Source organism: Clarias gariepinus, chromosome 2, assembly GCF_024256425.1.
Source record: "Clarias gariepinus isolate MV-2021 ecotype Netherlands chromosome 2, CGAR_prim_01v2, whole genome shotgun sequence".
Classification (NCBI taxonomy): domain Eukaryota; kingdom Metazoa; phylum Chordata; class Actinopteri; order Siluriformes; family Clariidae; genus Clarias; species Clarias gariepinus.
Genome location: NC_071101.1, coordinates 9783135 through 9807066, shown reverse-complemented (window position 1 = coordinate 9807066; position 23932 = coordinate 9783135). Strand labels below are relative to the sequence as shown.

The window sequence follows — 23932 nt, the reverse complement described above, 5'->3', positions numbered from 1 at the left end:
TGATTCATGCACACTTACATTCTATATAGACTTAAATAATTATTTTGATTGTGTAAAGCTGCTTTGCGACAATGACAATTGTTAAAAGCGCTATACAAATAAAATTGAATTGAATTTAATTGAATTGGGTGCGAGTAAAGTACTGATTAACATACCGTGTCTGGGTGTGATTAAAGTACCAAGTAAAGTACCGAGTCTGCGTGCGATTTAACTACCAAGTGTGGGTGCGATTTAATTATCGAGTCTTGGTGCGAGTAAAGTACCAAGTTTGGGTGCAAGTAAACTACCAAGTAAATACAGAGTCTGGGTGCGAGTAAACTACCAAGTAAAGTACCAAGTCTGGGTGCGAGTAAAGTACTAAATAAAGTACCAAGTCTAGGTGCGAGTAAGGGCATGAGTAAAGACTAAGTAAAGTACTGTGTTGAGGAGGGATTAAAGTAGCGAGGTGAGGAAGGAGTAAAGACTAAGAAAAGAACTCCGTCAAGGAGCGAGTAAATTATTAAGTAAAGTTGCACGTAATTTACTGTGTATCTCTCAGGGTACAAAAAAAGCACAAGTCAGGACTCTTTTCTGTTCGGCCACCTGGACGTCTAAACAATCTGAGTCACTGGGAGTCTAAACCTCCAACTATGCTTAAGTGAAATGCCGTATCCCCCAAATGTCATGTAGATGTGAAGGGGCAGGGGCAAAGTACAGATTAAAGAAGCAAATAAAGTATAAAATAACACAGTGGGTAAAGGATCAGGTAAAGGTGCGAGTAGCAGGTAATAAAGGTTTTAACATCTTTTCATATTTGTTTTCTTGACTTCTTATCTTGACATTGTGAGTCAGGGTTACTCCATGCTGTTGGAGAACTAGAGGATGTGTATGGATGGGTGAAATTTGTCTATCTACAGGCTGAACTACGCTCGTGCACCGGGCCAGGATGGTGCAAAGAGACAAGAATAGTATATACAGTATATTTTGATTAATTACGTGTGGACTGAAAGTTTCTGTGAGTGATGCTTTTTATAATGCTAGGGAAGTTACAGCGCATTCTGTCCTTATAATGAATTGAACGGTAATTATGATGAATCAACCAGTAAGTTAAGTTAAGCCAGTAGTGGGATCTAAAGAGATATATGGAAGGATGTTGTGTAGATAGAAAGATATAGTATTTTTTTTTATTATTCCTGGAGCCCTTGAGAAGTGTGAAGGTAAAGCTTTGAAATGCTCATCTAAGTGTTAATCCCATGAGAAGCAACACAAACTCACCTCTGCACTGTTGAAGGTGGGGAATTTTTACTACAACTCAACATGAATCCAGGGTTCTTTGTCATATTCGTAATTCATGTATTTATACCAGTCTTTAGTTTGGGTTCAGAGCGTCATGATTTCCCCTCTCTTAGTGAGATGAATCACTGTCCCTCGCTCGGTCACGGTACGCTTCGCTCGGAAAGCTCAGCCTCTCAGGTCGAACTCGGTTTGTTCACCGATTTAGTAAACAGGAAGTTGATGCGTTTGTTTTGAGTCAGTGTTAGCTCTTAGTTAGTTAGTTGCTAGCTGTTGAAGTGGCAATGGTGATAAACGCGTGATTCTTACCATGCCCATGGATTTACTACAGTACAAAGGTTTTTTTAACAATTTTTTTTGTTTGGTTTCCATGGTGACATGGCTAACGTTTGTGTTTCCACAGGGCGTGCTGTCGAACCTGTCGTCCATCACTGACCTGGGCGGCTTTGACCCCGTGTGGCTCTTCATCGTGGTCGGAGCGGTGATGTTCATCCTCGGGTTCGCCGGCTGCATCGGAGCTCTGAGGGAAAACACCTTCCTGCTCAAATTTGTGAGTTTTCTTGCTGCACCGCACATGTGCGAGTGTATGAGTTTGTGTGCACGCTTCCTGCAGATGGTTGGCTCGGTTTCCTCTTCCTCAATCGTTTCAAGGTTCTCTCGTGGAAACTGGGATGGAATCAATTAGTCGCTCGAGTGGCACGAATCCACAACAAAGTTTCCGCAGATATTTCGCCACATCGTCTTACGAACTGGTGAACTGTATGAAAAAGTGTAGTGTAGAAATCGTTAACTTAAGGTTTTGTTTAAAAAGTTTTGTTTATATATCGGTGTATATATTTTTTCATTATTTCATTTGGCCAGGTCAGGCAGCTACCCATGTTGCCTAGCGTGTGCTATCTGCCCTCTTTCACATACATAAGCTCGCAGATGGTAATGATTGGCTAGTGTCACCATGATTGACAGGGGAGGTAGATTTATGCCCCTCCCATCCTGACAGGAGGGTCAGGTTTGCTCTCTTGGGCATCTGACCACGATTCAAACTATGATACGATACCATTTTTTCTAGACATCGATACAAGTCGATTAGGAAAGACGATTTTGCGAAACCCGCCTTAAATTTTTGTTTGTAAAAATTAGTAAAACATAAAAAAAATTGTGAAATACGTTAAAAAAACTTGAATTAGTTTTAAAAAATTGTAAAACGTAACATTTTTATTTGTAAAAGTCGCGTTCAATTTGTTTGTAAAAAATTTGTGAAATTGCGTAAAATTTTTAAAAATATTAAAATTAAAATGTGTACATTAAAAAATTCTAAAACGTGAATTTTTTTATTTGTAAAACTTGCGTTCAATTTTTGTTTGTAAAAAAAAAAAGTCAAACACATTTTTAATACAATAAAATTTTGTAAAACTATAAAAAAATTGTAAAACGTTAGATTTTTCAAACTCATGATGTTACTGAAAACTGGTGAAAGATGGAAAATTAGATTTTTAATCTATTAGAGCTGTGCAGTTAAATTGATTATTATTTGTTGGTTAATTTGTTTCAGTAAATTAATAACCTTTTTCATTTTTTCATATTTAAGCTCCCAACTTTCGTCTGACTTAAAAATTGCCATTTATTTAAGAAAAAATTTGTAGAAAATACAAAGCGCTTACATCTTCTGCGCTTTATTCATAAAATCCTCTTTTTAATCGTCACTCGTTCTTTTTCGTCGTCTTCTTTAGTTTGAGTTTATGTGCAGTCAGTACAACACCGCCACCTATTGGACCGGAGTCCGGAGCGGAAAATTGGCAAGAAAAAATGGATTATCGCTTTGAATGCAACATGACCTGTAAACTCTCAGCAACACCTTATTTCAATGTTTATTAGATACTTTTAGTCATTTTTAATACGTTAAAGCTGTTTGAGACAAATCAGACAATAAACATTAGTGCTATTGAATCATATAAAAGAATGACAATACACAAAAAACTCATCAGTCTATGATTCACACCTTTAAAAGTCGAACATGTGTTCTCTTATTCCAGTGAAAATGTGAATGTGTCGATGAACTTTAGCCCATATATTTACATGTTGTTTTTTTTGCCCTTGTGCAGTTCTCTGTGTTCTTGGGGCTGATCTTCTTCCTGGAGCTCACAGCTGGAATCCTGGCCTTCGTCTTCAAAGACTGGATCAAAGACCAGCTGAACTTCTTCATCCAGAACAACGTCAAAGCGTACCGAGACGACATCGACCTGCAGAACCTCATCGATTTCGCCCAGGAATATGTGAGTCCTGTGGTTCTGTAGGTCGGAGGATGCAGTTCGATCCGAGTCGATCCGGGTCCGAGTACGGTGTGTCGTTCCTGCGTTAGATGTTAAACTAAGCTCACGGTTACAGAAACCCCACAGCAGGATGAATCTAATGAAGTGTTCTTCTAACAGTGTCCTTGATAATCTGTGATCAAACTCGTGCTTGAGTTTAATCAGATGATGTGTGTGTGTGTGTGTGTGTGTCAGTGGTTGTGCTGCGGTGCCCATGGGCCGGAGGACTGGAACCAGAACATCTACTTCAACTGCACGGACCTGAACCCGAGCCGAGAGCGCTGCGGCGTTCCCTTCTCCTGCTGCATCAAAGACCCGGCTGTGAGAACCACACACACACGCACACACACACACACACACACACACACAATCCTTATACAACATGTACATAAAAATTTCCACATGCTTAGCTTTATGTACACATACGCACACACACTCGTACCGTATACACACATGCATAGCTAGATGTGTGTATACATGCACACACACCTTATACACGACTGTACATGAAGCTCACCACGTTTATTTACCTCCATGTACACACTCACACACACCCTATATACGACTGTACCTGAAAGTAACATCATATTTAACTCCATGCTTAAACACACACACGCAATTTTGCATGACAGTCACGACACACATTTACACACAGCTTTCCTTTATTCTTCCTTTTTTTCTTTACACTCTATTTCCTCTCTGTCTGCCTTTCTATCTCTCTCTCTCTCTCTCTCTCTCTCTCTCTCTCTCTCTCTCTCTCTCCACTCCTCGACTGTGCGTTTCCTTTAGGAAATGAGAACCTCTTGTTTGGACAGGGCTGTGTGTGTGTGTGTGTGTGTGTGTGTTTTATCTCTCGCACATCTGTGTGCTGGCCATCTATTTTCCTTCCAGCTGTCGTCTCAATCACAGCACTGACGCTCTCGCACTGCATGTTGTTGTGACATTTACAGCTCAACACACACACACACACACACACACACACACACTATACTGTATGCATGAAAATAACAGAAACGCAGATTTAGCTGTAAAGAGACTTTATTATTCTCTCTCGCTCTTTTTTTTTTTTTTTATACACTGCCCTGTTTATTTGACTATAATTAAATATATTCATTTAATTCTTCTTTAATTAAAATAATCACCTGTAGATTTGGGTTGTTTAACTCTAACTCTAACACAGACTGTTGTTGATTGTCTTCCCCGATCTGATTCTTTCCCGGAGAGATTATTATTTATTTATGTTTTTTTGAAAACATGATGTCATCGTTTATATCAGGAGTGACCGTGTCATTGTTCTCTTTCCAGGAAGACGTCATAAACACCCAGTGCGGATATGACGTGCGGCTTGAAGCAGTAAGTACCGTCATCATCATCATCATTATGTCTCTTATGAGTTTCCTTTAATCACTGGGCTTTAAAACCATTTCTTAATGTAAAAACAAACAGAAAAATCAATTAAATCTTGTCTGCTGCTCTTACACTTTCATTCACCGGAAATTCCGCCACAAGTCCCAGTTTGACTTGAACACCCTTTGTAGATTTTGAACTTTAATTACTAGTATATGTTCCATACAAGTGGACTCTGATGTCCATACGAGGGCGGAGCTTATTCACAATCATGCATCGTACCGTGTCAGTGCTTGGGTGTTCATTTCTGTTAAAAGGAATTGTTTTACATCCAGGTGTTTATGAACGATGAAACACGCAGTCTGAGGCCTTTTCTCCAGCTTATTTAAGAATTTGGATTAAAAGATCGCTTTTAGCCGCTACCGCAGATGAGCCAGGAGGCTGAAGTGGCGTTTTATTTATAAAGAAGAAATAAATAAAGTTTTGGTCGCAGTTCGCCCGTTAAGAGCCTTAAAATAAACATGTGATTATTAACAATAACACTAGCAAGTGATGGTTCTCTGTTTCGTAAGAAAGTGTTTATGTGACATTTATCCGGTAGAAGTCTTTAGTGTCAGCGCTTTGTAAAGACTTGCAAACCTCGAGAGAGAGAGAGAGAGAGAGAGAGAGAGACTATTAAACGTTACTATAAACAGATGCAAATATAATGTTCGGCACAGGAACAAAACAATACGGGAAATAGCAACCGGTAAACTGATTCATCACGCCACACTGATGATGATTATTTTTATCCCCACGCCCCGAATGTTTTGTTCTTTTTTTATTTATTGATTTTACTTATTGTACGGTAACAAACTTGATTATTGTGAAAAAGTTACGTTCTTCGTAGTTTAATCCGAAAAAGTGAAACCACCTGAGCAACAGTCCGGTTCGTTGTCTCTGATTCAGGAGTGGCCTTATACTAGGACTCCAGCAGCTGTAGCCCATTTCCTTAAAGTCAGTGTCCATGGTGGCTCTTGATGCACTGACTCCAGCCTCACTCCGCTCCTCGTGAAGCTCTGGCAAGGTTTTTGAATCGACTTTGCTTGAAAATCTGTGGGTCGTCCCTTATGCTCTTATAACTTTTCCTACTACACTTACCCCATCTGGTAACCTTTTAATGAATATGCTATAATAGAGCACCTTCTGTGGCCTCCTTGTAGAGGGTGTCGATGATTGATTGTTATCTGGACAGTCTGGACAGCAGGCTTCCCCATGACTTTGATTGCATAGTCAAAAGACATACAGTTGTTATTCTGTGTGAATAATAATTTACTCAAACTGGAAATTAAATGCTAATATTTTAAGATATTGGATGTTAACATGTAAAGAATCTAGAAAATAAAAACTCTTTTCCGTGATCTTTTAATTGTTCAAGATGTACGGTATATGATCACATAATATTTACAGGATCAAAAGAAGTGTTTATTTTTTTACATGTTTAATTACAGTAATTTATCTCCTTGCCAAGACTAAGGGTTTACTAGGTCATGCTTTACTAATTTAAGGTTTTAAATGTAACCCAAGGGCAAATCTAAAGTATTTAATGAAACTCAGCCACCCAGAAATTGCAGAACTGCTTTCAGAAAACTGCAGAAATATTTCCTTTAAATGATATGGCTTGCGACTTGATGCATTCTGAGTAGAGGTCGACCGATATATCGCGCCGATATTTGTCATTTTTTAATATATCGGCATCGGCCGATATCCTTGTTTAGTGGCGCCGATTTAAAGTCAGGCACATCCGCGGGCAGTCCCATGTTATTGATGAAAGTCAGGCACATCCGCGGGCAGTCCCATGTTATTGATGCGGTGGAATGTGCTGCTGCCGCGTGTGAAGGACCCCAAGCCAAAACTTTAATGCACTAGAATGCACTTCAGATGTTCTGTGTCATTTATACCGAACACAAATGTTGCTGGTTGCTAGTAGTGCTGCACGATTAATCATATCGCAATCGCGATGTCAGCTTATGCGATTACATTACAGCAAATGTTGCGATTATATTCAATAAACAAATGCGTTCGTGGACGTAACAAGACATTCATTCTAAGAGCTGTATGGCCATTACTTATATCAAAAATAAAAAATAACCAGTCAGTCTCGTGTAGCGCGCATGCTGGTGGTCACGTGACTTTCCGCAGCGCAGTGTGGAGACGGAAGAAAATGGATACAGAAGAGACCGACGCTGAACTTGTGCCCATAAAAAAATGCAAGCTCTGTTATTTGGCGATATTTTGGTTTCAGGATATCGGACACTGAGCAGAAAGAGGTACTGCGCAAAATTGGCAAAACTAAAGTCGCTACATCAGGTGGCAACACGACAAATTTATATCAGCACCTGAAGCAACACAGAAAAGTATGATAAGTGCATGGCGGTAAAAGCCAAGAGTAGTAAAAAGACCAAACAAAGCACAACCCAGTGTGAGCAAAACAAAACAAAACAACACATTATTACAGATGTGTTTGTAAGTCTCAGTAAGTGACGTAGCGACGTTCAACTTGAAATAACTGCAGTGAAATTCTTTTTAACTCCTACGGACCTTTGGTCAAGCAGGACGACCGAGACATAAATTAGCCTAACCGCGCACAATGAGTTTGAACTGAAAAGCCTGTAAACATGGTATTTCCCTGACGATCACACCGGAGAGAACATACTGTAGCCGCGGGTTTAAGAGAGGCACTGACTGCATGGGACCTCTGTAAGGATGGTTTGGTCGCAGTCGCAACAGACAACGGCACGAACATCACCAAAGCGGTGGCGCTTAATCACTGGACTAGGTTCCAGTGCTTCGGGTATAGACTTTATTTGGCCATCGGTAAGTTAAATTAATTTAATCTTTTCATATTTAAAGCTACTTAACTGTACGTTAGAGAGGACAGCTATTAACAGATTTATTTAAGAATAAATGGAAATACAGTGTAGAAATCTGTGTCACAAAGAACACTAGAAATGTCTCATTTAATTTATTTTCATGATTATTAGCATGACTCTAAAATTAATATGTTTAAAGGAAACTTTTCTTTCCTTTAATCTCTTTTTCATCATTAGATTAAAAATGGTGAGTGATTTGATAAGAATACCAATAAAGTATGTTACATCCTCCTTAAATGTCCCTGTTTTGGGACAAAATGTAAAAAAAAAAATTTTAAATAGGTATTTGTTTTATTTATCTGTACTTTTGACTTTCTAATTTAATTTAAAAGTTAATTTAATGTAATTTAATTCAATAATGTAAAGATGTTACTGTTATTTAAATTTGTACAATTTTGTTTTAATTAGAAAACATTGTTCATTTCTAGTTGCTAGATTGCACTGTACACTATATAACTCAGTTAAGAAATTAAAATTTTAGCATTATTAGTAATGTAAGTGCATTTTCCTTGATAACAAGCAAGTTGAGTCATACCAGTGGTTTATTGTATCGCAATCGTAAATCGCAATTTTGACCTTAATAATCGCAATGTGACATTTTTCCCAAATCGTGCAGCCCTAGTTGCTAGTGTTTCAGCACGTCATTATAATTTTTTTTATGATGTTTTGTATATATTAGTTTTTATTTTTATATTTTTCAGTTTAATTGATTTTTATTTATTTTATGTTGTATTTATTTTATTTAAATGTATATTTAAGTTTATTCATGTTCCAACAAACTTGAAAAATTCTGCTAGATAAATGCTCTAAAACATTTATGTAAATGATTCACAGTTTTTTTTATATTACCTGTTTTATTTATAAGTCAGTGTTCAGTAAATTATGTTAAGTTTAGAAATGTTGTGCATCCACTCGTTATTAGTGTGACCTTTTAGCATGCAAATGAAAGGGAAAACTTCAAGATATCGGCCCTAAAAATCGGCCAAAAAAATCGGCAGCACATATCGGCCATCGGCTGACCCTGACCTCTAAACATCGGCATCGGTTATAAAAAACCCCATATCGGTCGATCTCTAATTCTGAGTACAGTCGCTCAATAGTTTAGGACTGAAATTCCCACAGACGGTTTTGTTCCTGAGCCTCCAGTAACGCACTGGACTCCATATTACCTTAAACACCTGTCCTGTCATACTGAAACTTTATAAAGCCTCCTAACACACACTATGACTTCTGTTCCTCGCCACCATCGCCCTCGTCTTGCTCATCAGGGGAAAAAAATATCATTATAATTTGTACATACAGGTAGTCCCCGACTTACGGACGAGTTCTGTTCCGGGAGCACGTTTATAAGGCAAATTTGTTCTTAAGTCCAACAAAGTGAGTCTTATACACTTTTGACAGGAATATGCAATGTAAAGCATACCAATCCATCTGACTAAATCTCGGTCTCTTTTCCCCACACTGCCATCATGTGGCTAAACCAGAACCACGCCTAAGGAAATGAATCTCGCAGTGGAATGTGAAACGTAACAGTTTTGTCTCTGCGACTTTAACTCGCAAGGGGAATCCCGGAGGCCGTTTTGTCTTAGAGCTGTTTTCCACTGTATTGGACTGTAAATTCTGACTTTAGTAATTTACCAGACTGAAAATACTATATACAATTGTAAATATTGGTATCTGGTATTTGTACAATACACGTGAGCTACTTCAGCGATTTGTTCACAGCTACAAATGTTTGTAGAACCGTGGTCCGTTTGTATCTGCGGAAATTCGTTACTCGAATGTCCGTAAGTCAGGGACTACCTGTATTTCCTGAGACTTTTCGAACACCTTTTTGTTTTTGAGAATTTTTTTATTCTGTAATGCAGCTTTGCGACAATGACCCATTGTTAAAAGCACTGCATAAATAAAATTTGATTGAATTAAATTGAATATGTGTTCCTGGAGGCTGGTGCGCTCATTCCTACCATCCATATGATCCCATCATGATATTATTGTTAAATAATGATGATAATACGTGCTCCTTGTCCTTGTATAGGGATGTGTTTATGACTCATTTTGCCTCTCACACACACACGCGCACTCTGTGTGTGTGTGTGTGTCTGGACCCCACCCTCAAGGGTTAAGTGCAGTAATCGATTGCTTCAAGCTCATGGAGCAGAGCCCTGTAATAACAGTGTGAGCTCGTCAGGGTGATAATTAGCTTCCCAGTTTAGTCAGAGGAAAGCGGCACTCTGTAATCGGGGATTCCTGAGAGCTCCGCCACGGCCGTGGTGACACCCACAGCACCCCGCCAGCTCCGTTACCATGGTCACGCTGTCAGAGTATGTGATTTAGGGGTGCGCTGTAGTCTGGTTTAACTTGTGTGTTTAAATTGTACATTCGTGTCAAAAGCGTACAGACTCAAGGATGTGGGAAATTAGACAAGCATAGCGTTAGACAAAGTAGTGATTTGTAGGGGATTAAAGGTTAAGAGTTATAGCATTGTGTGTTGAACAAGATCGATGGCAACAGGACCCTCTGCCTAAACCTGGTTAAAGGAGTGTGGAAGGAGTCTCCAGTGCCAGTGTCTAGCAATCAGGATGATGTTGAGTGGAATAAGAATAAAACAAAAGTAAAAACCTTTAAGTGGTGAAGGTAACTCCGCTTCGTCACACCACCCCCGTCATATCTGGATTTACTGTGATGTCTAGTCTGGACTGCAGTCTGAACATGCTGAGTGAACAGCATTAGGGTGTTTAACTCTATAAGCTCTAAACGTGCTGTTTTGGTCGTGGGCGGAAAAACTAATGCTAGAGAATGTAATATTCAACAAGGTCCTACATGTTCTGGTGGAAGAAGAAGCACATGACAAATGGATAAAATGCGCAAAAAAAAGTTGTGCATTATCTCTCATGTCATGAATCGGTGTCTCAGGAGCAACATCCAGCCAATCATGTGACGTTGATTGTGTTACTTACCTGAAAAAGCTCCACCTCTTGCGTTTTTAAGCTCGTAAATTTTTCTGATCAGGTGACATCATGTGTACGCATTCAGCTATCTAAAATATGATCGTCCAGACTCGTCTATCTATTCATATTATTTATGTGTGTTTATTCTTTTATACCTTATTCATGAAGCTGCACAAAACATGGTGCAGTTATGATTCTTGAATTAGGTTATAACTACTGTAAAATTAGATTAAGAATCAATTATTTGTCATTTAAAGCCCAGGGAAAATATCAAAAATATTCCAGGTAGGAAGCTGGGGTCACAGCCAGAATACAGCGCAGATAGGGTTAAGGACTTTTGAAAACTTGGCGGTGCTGGGGCTCGAACCCCCAACCTTGTCATCAGTAACCCAGTTTGTATTCGTTTGATCCACCACTGCCCTATAAATCTGCTACGATAAGAAATTATACGCTTCTTTAAGTAACAGTGCAATGTCTGACGATAACGATGAATCTGCTACAGTATGTAACTAGAGGTTTACTCGCGGATCCTGACGACTGCGTGCTACCATTACCTGTGGAAGAAGTATGCACTTAGGCATTTGGCAGACACCCTTATCCAGAGTGACTTAAATTTTAATTTTATTATGCGTCCGAGCAATTGAGGGATAGGGGCCTCACTTAAGGGCCCAAGAGTGGTAACTTGGTGGTCGTGGGGTTTGAACCTGGGACCTTCCAACCTTCCGAACCATAGTCTAATGCCTTAAGCACTGAGCTTGACCCCTGACCCCGGTCTACTCTTGCTCCAATGTTTCCGACGTTCCAAAAGTCCCTAATTCTACCTAATTCGCAGTCTGACAGTCTGATCCAGGGTTTCAGAGGCTATGAACCTCGTCCTGACGTACCCACCTGCGCTCTAGACGCCGCCGCCTACTGTTACAGTTGGTGAGGAACGCATGAGACGGAAATATCTTTGCAAACACCAACTGGCCAAACAGAATTTCTGTTGTTTATATAGATGATGCGATTTACAAATTAACAATTCCAAATTTCCAAAACATTGAATCTGCTACGATACAAAATGCTACGATTCTTTAAGCATAAGTTTGACATTTGACACCAATGTTGAATCTGCTGCTAGAGAAAACGGTCCATGTTTTTGTAAATCTACAATTCCATGATCTTGAATTTGCCACATTAAACAGTTATTTAAGAAGAAAAAAAAAAAAATCTTGCGATAACGCTGAATCTACATTGATATGGAATCGTACGGTTGCTTAGTAAGCAAGAATTCTACACAATTTCGTAAGTCGTGAGTGTTTCAGTAAAGCCCGGTTGAGAAAATGAGTTAGTGTGTGTGTGTGTGTGTGTGTGTTAATCAGCCCTGAATCACTTGATCCTTGAGGATGTGTGTAGATATGGAGTCTTCATTTTTCCATGAGTAAGAGCTATCAGGTATACAGGCCATGGAAAATGTCAGACGAGTGGAAACCCTGCAGTTCCTTTGAATCCTTTGTATCCTCTTAGTCTAGTGTTTCTTTAGTAGGGTTTTTTTTTTCTTTTTCTCCTCTGGAAGGGTGTAGAGAGGAAACGGGAGACAAAAAAAGGCCCACAAAAGAACAATATTTGATTTCATAACAAGTAATGATGTAGCACACCGAGCCAGTTTCTGTATCGCGAACTGAAATAAGCTGTTTCTTTTTTTTTTCATCTTTTTTTTTTTAAAGGCTTTTTTGTATAGTTTTCCAGACGCAGTTTCTGTTCCCGGCGCTGTACGCAGAGGCCGGAGCAGCGTGGGAGAGGAAATAAGAGAGGGATAAAAAAAAAAAAAAACAAGTGAATTGAGCCCCAGGGGAAATGGCTTCCCTGTCATCTCATTGGCCCGAGATTGGCACATCCTCTTGACTTCTCATTGGTCTGAGTGTTTACTTTTAAGGTCCTTTATATCATCTGTCAAAAGAGACAAAAAAAAAAAAAACCAGGGCTGGGCTGCGGCGATGACTCACGTGTAGATTTTTGAATCCTTCTTGGAAAAATGACCAGGTTTAAATGTTTATACAGATGATTTGCACTCGATTAACGGAACAGAATAAAGTAAAATCGCTTTGAGGCCAAGGCTGCCTGGTGTACAGGAGCTCTCTTATACAGTATACACTGTGTCGTCTTGTCTTTTCCCCGGAGGTGAGAACACTGCATTCACATTGAGGTGATCTTGAAATCATTCGCAGTGGAAATCCGATTCAATCCCGAATACAGGAAGTCAACGGAACATGCTGTGCGTGTGTGTGTTTTAGGGACATTGTTTTTTTTCCTGTAAATGTGAGATAAGTGATACGAGATATCATATCATCCTGGAGGAAATTCTTGTGCCAGTGTCTGCTCCAGGAGCAAATAAATAACGTCTATGCACGTATTTATCTATTAATACAGTGCTGTCTGATTTGTCTCAAGAACCTAAATTTATAGGTCATTTAAACTACTAAAAGAAAAAGTGTTTAATCTTGAGATGCTGTGTTAGTTGTTTTGCTGATGTCCCACAATGACAGTTCTTTCAAAAACACTTTTTTTGTTTTGTACGTTTTTTTTTTCTTTTCTTTTTTTTAAGAATGTAAAAAAATATAGTCTAAATGTGAAAAAATGTAAAAAAAAAAAAAAACAACAACAAAAAAACACTAAGTTGAAATTTCGTATTGCAAAACACATTTTCCCATAAAACATAATGTAAATGCAGATAATCCGTTCCAGCTGTTCCAATATTACCAATTTACAACACTATCATATTTTTGTATATAAAAACAAATAAAAATGTTTATTGAAGGCTTGTAAATGAAATAAAATATGAAATGGATAGACATTAATCCTGACCTAACTTTAATTTATGATTCGTCTCTTGATGACGTTCTTGTGACCCATGGTGTTGTGTCTACACTAAATCTTGCACAAAATGCAAAAAAACAACACAAGAAAAAAAGTATATGCAGGATTTTAGTTTTAAAGGCGAAAATTCATGAGGCGGGGCTTTGGTATGCCGAGGTACTGTTGTCATGTGTAGTTTAAAACCTTGTTCTGTTTTCAAATTCAAGTTTAATCTATCACACAGACATACAGTGAAGTGCTTATACAAGCGTCCGTGACTTTAAAAGGAAAAAAAATCTCTAAATCTAAAATAAATTGCAGGAAAGAGTACAATTAAATTTCAAATGGAGATTTTTAATATAAGTAATAAGAATGTGGGATTTACAGACTTTCCAGAAATTAATTATAAAGTGCGGTTAGTTCTTATTTATATAAAACATGAGAAGTGTGTAAACAACTATCCAGTGGTTATTTAGTTGTTTTTTCCCCAAATAGCCCGAATACAGACGGTGTCTGAACCGCAGCCAGTCGTAGTGTTCTCAGCGTCACCTCGGACGTTTACACGAACACACAAGCCGCTAGCGTATTGCCGTATGTCAGCTCGGCTTCCTGTGGAGGCGAGTCGACAACTCGATCTGCTACAGGTCCGTGTGTGTGTGTGTGTGTTTAATCCTGTAATCTGTCTGTCATCTCTACATGGAATTGGTTCCGTCGGCTCAGTGTGTCGGGGAAGCCGCGTATCCTCACGCTGATTAGTTGGCATTTCGCTGATCCTGCAGAAAGAAGCATAACACATGCTGTTTTATTTATATCTATATCTTCTTTTTTGTTTTTTTCTTCTTCAGGAGCTGGACCGACAGAAGTACATCTACACTAAGGGCTGCGTGGGACAGTTCGAGAAGTGGCTGCAGGACAATTTGATCATCGTGGCTGGCATCTTCGTCGGAATCGCGCTGCTACAAGTAAGAACCCGTCCACCTCCGAGCGTTCGTCATCTTCGACATCTGCGTCCTGTTGTATTGTTCATACACACAATACATTTAATCGTATATACAGTTACATGCAAACACAGTTTCGGATTTGTTTCAGTCTCAACTAAACATCAGACTATGAGGAACAAGAGCGTTTATTTTTTTGAAAGATGTTGAAGTTTGGATTCATTTTCTACAGTTAAGACCAATGGATTTTTTTTTTTTTTTTTTAGATTTAACTATAAAATACACATAGCATGGGGTAAGTAGCATCAACAACAACAGAAATAGTTGGTTGTTATTTTGAGACTGTTCTGGAATAGTTCTTGCAAGTATTGTGTCGAGTGCGTTTGCAGAACCCATTAAACTCCATGATGAAACCGTCTCTCATGAAGACCTTCCCGGGAAAGCAAGACAGCTTCAACTCTTCTGTGAAGGCTTTCCACAAGGTTTAGGAGTGTGTTTATGGGAATTTTTGACCGTTCTTCCAGATGTTAAACGAGAAGGCCTGGCTCGCAGTATCCGCTCTAATTCTGTCAAGTGTCTGTCAAGTTCTTCCTCACCAAACTCAACAAGCTCATCCATGTCTTTATGGACGTTGCTTTGTGCACTGGTGCGCAGTCATGTTGGAACTAGAGTGGGGTTGTCTTTAAGGAGTTGGGCCCGGCTCCTTTAGTTCCAGTCAAAGGAACTCTTAATGCTTTAGCAAACCAGGACATTTTGGACCATTTTATCGTCCCAGCTTTGGGGGAACAGTTTGAGGACGGACCCTTCCTGATCCAAGATGACCAAGGTCCATGAAGACTTGGATGAGCAAGTTTGGTGTGGAAGAACTTGACTGGCCAATTCCCGTAAATACACTCCTAAACTTTGTGGAAAGCCTGGCCAGAAGAGTTAAAGCTGTTATCGCTGCAAAGGGGGCGAAGCAAACATCATATTAAACATTACGAATCGGATGTTAATCAAGTTCATAAGCATGTGAATCCTTTCAGCAATATAATGTATGAAGATTCAACTCTACCAGATATTTACATTCGGATCTCTCCCACTTCATTCCAGATTTTATTTTTCTTCATAATAATTCCCAGTCATGTGTAATAAGGTATCGCATTTGGACAGGATGAGATGAAACCACTGTTAGAAGTTGGTTTGTCCGTTTTGAGGCATCGAACAGCAAGTGAGATCTAATGAGAAAGGGTGGAAAAAATGATTGTAGTTGATGTAAGGTCTGATCTGGCTTGGACTGCAATAAAAATGAGGAAATCTTCTTGTCATTAATGACACAACTACAAGGGGGCTTATACTTTCTGCACACGGGCTCGATTGGGATCCTCATATATGGTTTCTCTGATTAAGGAACCACTGAATGCAGCTACGACTCGGATAGAAGACGTGCGGCAGGAATCCTACCAAACTAAAAGTCTTTCTCTAGAGCCATTTTGTTTCAGACGATGCTGCACAGGTTAATGAAACGCCGCCCTCTCCTGGTCGCGCCGCTGTATTACACGGATCAGGATTCTAATCCGTCGCCTTGTGCTGTGCTTGTGTTTTCCGCAGATCTTTGGGATCTGCCTCGCCCAGAATCTGGTGAGCGACATTAAAGCGGTCAAAGCCAACTGGTGACGCCAGGCCGATGGACGGACGGAGAGGTGACGCAGAGTGACCGACGTGTGTGGGGTTTATTTTACATTTTTTTTATTGTTATTGTTTTAATTTTTAAAACAGCACAGAGCGGAGATTCTCACCGTTCTCAAGGAGTTTTACATGCACACTGACGGTCCAAACTGACCTGACTGCCCTAGTTATGTTTTTTGTTGTTGTGTTTTTTATTTTTTTTTTATGTGAGGGAAAAAAAAGGGGGGGGCGGAGCTTCTTAGCGCGCGTGGGCTCATGCGCTTTTTTTCAGCCTGTGGAAGACACTTCTGGCTTCTATGCACTCGTGGATGATTTAAAAAAAAAAATAAAAAATGGTAAAGCTCGGACGGAGAGACAGGGACCTGGACGAAGCCTTACCGCGATGCACACAATGTGGACGACGCTCCAGACGCGGACGTCCCCGAGCCAGACGACTTTCGACTCGTTTCCTTTCAACCACTACAGTCAAAGAGACGGAGAAGGGTTTGACTGCGGGATTTTGCTCGACGAGATTCTTCGATCAAGTCCGTCTCTTTTAAAAACTGATATTTTTTGTATGTTCTGCTAGAATATAATAGTGATATGCTAACGTTTAAAAAAAAAAAAAAAGGATCCTGTTACAATATGAACAATGCTGCTTTAACTCGTAGAGGACTTATAGATCGCTATACTAATCGAGTAATATTATACATTTTAAAAAAAACAAACAATTAAGAGGGAGTTTCCACTGAATCGATTCAAGAGCCAACCACTACAACAGCCTTCACCTCTTGCATGTGTTCTCCATCGTCCTGCTGCCTGGCCTGCTCACATACGCACAACGTTACGTTCTGGCGGAGGCCCGGTTCCGGCGGAGCTGATGAACGTTTAGCCAAAGCCACAAAACTTCATAAAGGAAAAGGTTTTTACATAAAGGTTGAAAATGACAAACTTTTTAAATAACGCAGCTCGCTCCCTGCATCGCCTCAGCTACTATAAACCCCTCCCCCTTTTATATGACATCGTTACTTTTGTTGAAATTGATTGGCCAGCCTGCTTTCATTCCAAACATCACTATGGACCAACCAGGTTACAGTTTTTCGTTTTGTATTTTTTTCTTAATAATAAATATGTGATTTAAACTTGTAAATAAAATCCCGGTGACTCGTTGCAGCTATACTTAAAATAAAAAAAATAAACTTTTAATAGTTGTTGTAGGTTACGAAACTTTTTCCAAACAAACTGATTTCCATAAACGTTTGCTTTATGAGTGACTTCTTTTTTTTGTATCCAGTTTGATCCACAAGGCTCTACACACACAGTGATATTGCTAATCATAACGCTGACCAGTACTGTAGAACCGCAAAACATTAGCATTGTGCAAAACGACGCTGCAGTGTCTAAATCATCACACGCTCGTATAGTAATCAAGGGCGTGGTCTGAGACAACCTCCTGAGGTTCCTGAGCAACTGAAACAAACTTTTCCCACCAAGAAAAACAGACCAAGAACTGACGAAAAAAACGGTTCCATGGCGGCACCGACACTTTGCTAAGCTAAAAACGAAAACCCATTACGTCATTGGCTGGGGGCGGATTATCACGACCAACTAAAAACTTGTGACCACCATCTTTAAAAAAATGGACGCAATATGCAATGGGCAGCTCAAATGCTTTCTAAAAACGATAAAGCCAGTGAAACTGCTTGTAACGACGTTAAAGTTAGCCATTGTGTTGTCGTGCTTGCTGTTAGCATTTTTATTTTTTTTGCTGCGAGCGAGAAAATATGCAGTGACGTAATGACCCAGCCCTGACCCGGCACTCGGTTTACTTTGCTGGAAAACGATATATTCGAAAATGGTATGCTTATTACAGGTTTACAGGCACCTCACTCGCTAGTTAAGTAACTCGCTTTTTAATCACCGGTTGCTATGCTATAAAAATCGACCAAAGAGAAAGTCTCGAGTTCATCATGGCCAGGTTTGAGTTAGGGGCGTGGCTTGGAACTACTTGCGAAACTGGGAAATGAAGATGCAATACTCAAGTGTGCAAAAGTGTTACAAGTGCGGAGGTGCCAATATTTTACTGTATTCCTTCCTTCTTTTTGGGGGGAAGCGATACAGTGTGCAGAGCTAACGTGAAGAATCGCTGAGCAAAAAAGTGTGGCGTGAAAAAAAAAAAAACATGCTGTAAAAAATAAATAAAACGTATTAGTGGAGCTCAGAAGCAGAAAAGCCATGATGATGGTGGGAGGGGCTTACTATGTCTCCCCTGTCAATCACAACGACGCTGGTCAATCTTGGCCGTCTGTTAGTTTAGGTATGTTGAAGCGGGCGGATAGCACTTTCCCTTCGAGAGTGTGACGCTTCTCCTCCCCTGTCACGCAGTGTCAGTGATAGAAGTGGGAGGAGTTTTTATCCTCAGTGTATATTTTATACTTATACATTCGATTAATATGCGACACATAAGCAACGATAGAAGTATTCGAAAAAGCTTCTTTGAACCTGTAGTGAGCATGTACCGAGCTGTAAATCGAGCGTGTGATGATTTAACGTTGCAGTGTGTATCAAATGCGTAAACTAGAAGTGTAAAGTTTATGTTAAACTTACTTTAAAATAGCTGATGAGATGAGATGCATTCAGGATTTATTTGTTCAATGGGTGCATTTTGGTGTATAGGGACCAGGTATACACACACACTCGCTCATACCTAGCACAGTCGAGGTTTATCATAGGAGGTTTATTAAACGCGGCTGCATGTTACCCAGGTGTCGGAGCGTGCCGTCCATCTCGTTTTGAGTTCTCAGCATTCTATCCGTCGAAGATTTTTACACGCACACGAAGCCGACGCCGTCGTTCGGACGCATACGCGTGTAATCCTCATTTGTTCGCAGCTCAGTGGCCTTTTTTTTTGTATTCTCTTTTTCATTTATTTCTCTGTGAAAACCTGATGAATATATTTATGGATACAATTGCACACGAATACACACACACACACACACACACACAAACTAGAGCCCTATAAAGGTGACCGAGTGCGCACTGCTAGGACCACATCCATACTTTGCACAAGTAAGTGCACCCTCGCAGCCTTCGTACGGAGCTGTTCAAATTGATTGTTTTTCCGTACGGTTCCTCCAGTATTTCATTTCCACACCAAGATCTCAAAAATCCAAGTCCACAGACATTATCTTTTCCTGAACCACCTGACTTTCATTTTATTCTTTTTTTTTTTTTTTTACAGTGTCTTTTACTGCTCTAAACATCCAGCTCTTACAATGATGTCCAACCATGTCCCATTTGTATTTTTTTACTTGTGTGTGTGTTTTCTTGTTTTCCTAACGATACATGTCGAAAAATACGAAATGTTCCTTTTTATAATTAGACTTAAACATTCCACTTTGTCTTTGCTTTCTCCATTATTATTATTATTATTATTTTTTATTTTACCTTCAATAATCTGTTTCTTTGAAGAACAAAACAAAAGGAAAATCTATGAACGTAACTCCCTGTTTTAGCGCAGAATATTTTAAATAGGAACAAAATGAATACAACCCAGTTATGTGATATTATATATGACTAACAGTATATGATGTATGTGCCACCAAACCTGTGATATGGTGTATATATGTAGAGTATATATTATATAAGGAGCAAACACTTGTAGGCATGCTGATGCGGGAATATAATCACCACCACCCTGACTGGTTTATGTCCCAGTGTAAGCTGTTGCTATAGAAACGATAAAAAGTTATGAATCAGGAAACCTGTAATTTAATTGACAGCCGGTCAAAAGAAAAAAATAATAAAGGAATCAATCAAATCCCTCTGACCGATCAGAATCCAGAATTTACCCCAACGATGTCCTGTCTCAAGCCTAACGGGCTCACTGTCAGGATTTTCCTTTTCCCTGCAAATCCCTTATTAATACTTCTCATCCTGTACGCTGGCTTTGTGCTAATGATTATAGTTTTTACTAATAATACACGCACGTGCATCTTGTATTACACTGATTTTACCTACATAAAAAATAATAATGTATATAGAAACGCGTGCGCGTAAACAGAACCAACACGGCGTCCCGAGTCTCTTCAGAACTCTACGGCTCCAATACGTCCGTCTACGCTCGCGAGACTAAAAGGTATTTCCTCTCCTTGGACGTTTTAAAGCACACTCACGCCAGTCTTTAAAGGGAACTTTTAGGTCGGTGTATTTCAGGGGATCAGCACACGCTGGATCTGTTAATCAGGTCCGACGCTCGTCACTTTGTTTCAGTATGAACCTCATCCTGCTTATTTAAACCAAGCCAAATTCCAGGAGGGTTAGCGTCATGCAAACGGCACAATGCTAAACCATTCCATGTTTTATTAGTTTAATTAAAAAAATAAAATAAATAAAAACGTCAACCTCGGTGTGTACGACACAGCAGGGCCTTTTTAAAAAAAATCTTTTTTTAGGTATTTTAAGTAGTGCTTGTTCTATATGAGGCCGAGATGCCGACGTAGTGCAGCTAACGCTTAATGAAAGTCTGTTTCCTCGTTCCATTTCTCTATCAATCCGCCCATATATATATATATATATATATATATATATATATATATGAATTTATTTTTTCTGCTTAATTGAATACCAATGATCGCATAACTACAATAATTATACAATAGTTCTGATGAGTTCTGATGGAGTTATCTGATCGGATAAGAGGCGCCCCACGAGTGATGATACGACGGTAACAGCACTGGGATGTTTGGCTATATTTGTCTCTCGGCGTCTCCGGTGCTTTACAATTGTTAATTACACAAGCTGTCAGTTGCACCGTAAGTCTGTACTGAGGAGAGAGCATGTCCCTGCCAAAACCCACATCCAGAACCAGTCACAGGAGCACTTTCGCATCTGATAACGTTATCATTTTAAACAACACGTTGTCTCCTAAGTCGCTCCGAATTGCCTCAGAACTGTCTGTTTTTACGGCTACAACCCTAACGTGCTTCTAACACAAGACTAAATTCCAAATCCAGCTCTAACCCCTGATCAAGGGCTGTACCTGGTGTGTGGAACAAGGGATTGTACACCCTACATAGTGCACTAGCTCCCTATTTAATGCTATGTGGGATTTAACCCAGAATCCAAATGTTAACAGATGATTGTCGGTCGCAGGCTCCGCCAATCACGGTTAGTTAGAGAGTCCCTTCAGTAGCTGTAGACGGATGTGTGTTGGTTAAATGAACAAACAAATGATATGAATCTTCTGATAATAAATGCTGTATTGTATAAAAGCAATACCGCACTTGAGGTCAAGGTGTTGTGCTGAATATCAGAACGGTTGCGTTGAGGGCGCGGTCTGCTATTCATCACAACAGCACTCCTCCTTGTGTGATTTTTATTTTATTTTTTTAAACCTTCCTGTTTAAGCTTTGTCAACCACCGCTTTGAGAGCATACATGATTTGGACCTTTTCAGCTCAAACAGACTTCTGTTAGCTCGTTAGCTGCATAGTTAGCAGTGGAACATACCGTCGAGGCTCTGGGTTACTGACTTGAAAGGTCGAGGTGTTCAAAGTCCAAGTACTGCCAAGTTGCCACCAGGGGGCACTGTATCCTGGCTGACCATGCGCTCAGGCCCCAGCTTCCTAACTGACATATACAGGGAAAAAATCTATATAAATATTGCTGTGCTGTAAGTACAGTAATTGACATGACAAGGAATTGAATCTTAATCTTAAAGCAAAACACGGCTACAATGTTCCCGTAAGACGATGACATCATAATCACAATCATCACCCAAACCAAGGGAGCTCCCGACTCTTAACGCATATTTTCATCCATCCGAGCCCGACTAATGTGTAAAAATCAGGGTAGCGCACACAACGATATGGTGTCATGCATAAGTATTCGCCCCCACCCCCTTTTCACATAGTCGCATCGAAGCCTCTTTGAGTTCCACAAAATGTAGAGAAAGTCTAACGTGTGTCGGGTGGGGGCCGCAAATACAGGTTTAATTTCAATTCAGCCATAGAGATTATTATGTTAGCCAGCTTTAGTAGCCTTCGACACTTTTAAAAACTAGTTTTTGTGATTGCTCTAATATGATCTCGTCATAACTTTCGGCAAACGTGCGAGAGAAGCGCTTGTTCTCTCTTTCTCTCTCTCTTTCTCTCTTTCTCTTATTATAAAAAAAAAGAACTCAAATAGTTGTTGAAATGATCTATTTATGCCTCTGGTTTGCGAAGAGGTAGATCTTTATGCGTCTTTCCTTTTTTTTTTTTTTTTTTTTTTAAACGTCCGTCATTGACTTGATTGTGGGACCTGGTCTGTTACACTGTATGTTATATAAAATATGCTCCTTTTTCATATTCAATAAAAGGATTTATGACCTTGTAGGTTCTTCCTGCTGTCATGACACGGGTTGTTTATTACCATTGCTCCTGGGGTTTGGGGTGAAGCGGTGCAGAAGGGGCAGAATTTACGAAAAATTCAGATTAAAGGGTTGTATATAGGATCATCAGAATCTTATCATAAATAAATACATTAATTGAATGTTTATTAAATAAAAGGTCATGAAATATGAAAGTTAAATGGAGACAACTTGTCTGATCTTAACCTGAGCCCAAACCCAAGTAACTGAATTTGCTGAAAGTCTCCACCAGATGGCGTCAGGTTCTCCTCATCATCAGAGCTAACTCCTGAGTTCTGACTTCTTCAGCAAGACATTTACATTAAAAGCATAAAGAAGCTTAATATGAAGATAGACAAACAGAATTGGGCTTGTTGTTTAAATAGGAAATAAAAAATGAAAACATGCAGGAAATAAGAAAAATATGCCACCTATATATATATATATATATATATATATATATATATATATATAAAAGGAGGAAAAACAAAGAATGATAAAGAAAAAAAAGCAAGAAATATTAAAAAAACGAACAGGAAGAAGACAAAGAAAATGATAATGAAAAGAAAGGACAAGGTTTAGAAAGAGCAAAAACTAAGAATGAAAGAAATAGGTAAGAAAAATGAGTTGGAGAAAGAAAGAGACCAAGAACACCCATGATACTGAACAGGAAACAAAAAAAGATATAGAGAGGAAAAAAAAAGAAAAACTACAGATAGAAAGGAAAAAAAGACAAAAGGCAGACTTGAGAAAACCAAAAAGTTGCAAAACATCTATTAATAGGAAGGAAACAAAGAGAAGAACAAGACAGGTGAAGAAGCACAACCAACAAAAAGAATAAAGAATAGAAAGAAAAGACAAAGAGTGAAGCAAATAAGAAAGATGACAGGAGCGGGGACGTGTGGTGTGTTATTCATTACGAGTTAGAATACGTTTGTATTGAAAGATTTGTTCCTCTTGTCTTGTTCTGATGTGGTGTGTGTGTGTGATGACCACATTTACTTGTAGATCTCTAACGTGTGTTTCATTTCCATCTATTCAGTCTGTCTGGATGATGGCAGCGTGTGTACATTAGAGACGTTAGACTGTGTGCTCTGTTATAAAACACAACACTAACGCCGTGTCTCATGTCCATAAAGCCTGAGATTGGATCCTGCCCCTGCTACATCATCAACCCAGCCGCACTACCCTAAGCTGACACACACTCTGTTACTGACTGAACTCTACATCACACTATAAAACACTACATTAAAGCGGTATTTCATATCCATAAATGAGCCGAGATTCGATTCCGCACCACCTCATTTCCTCTTTATCCTGCATGATCAGTCGCT

At 39.4% G+C, this 23932-nt stretch overlaps 1 protein-coding gene across 1 annotated transcript in view; it reads left to right on the top strand.

The window, feature by feature from the left end:
* tspan17 (tetraspanin 17) overlaps nt 1-22582 on the top strand; it is a 40856-nt gene extending 18274 nt beyond the window's left edge. Inside the window, exons 3-8 of the mRNA XM_053477424.1 lie at nt 1676-1822; nt 3372-3542; nt 3774-3899; nt 4884-4931; nt 14469-14585; nt 16152-22582. Of these exons, the coding sequence (XP_053333399.1) occupies nt 1676-1822; nt 3372-3542; nt 3774-3899; nt 4884-4931; nt 14469-14585; nt 16152-16217 (675 nt within the window). The 3' untranslated portion in view covers nt 16218-22582. The remainder of the gene's footprint in view (nt 1-1675; nt 1823-3371; nt 3543-3773; nt 3900-4883; nt 4932-14468; nt 14586-16151) is intronic.
* Nucleotides 22583-23932: the final 1350 nt, after the last annotated feature.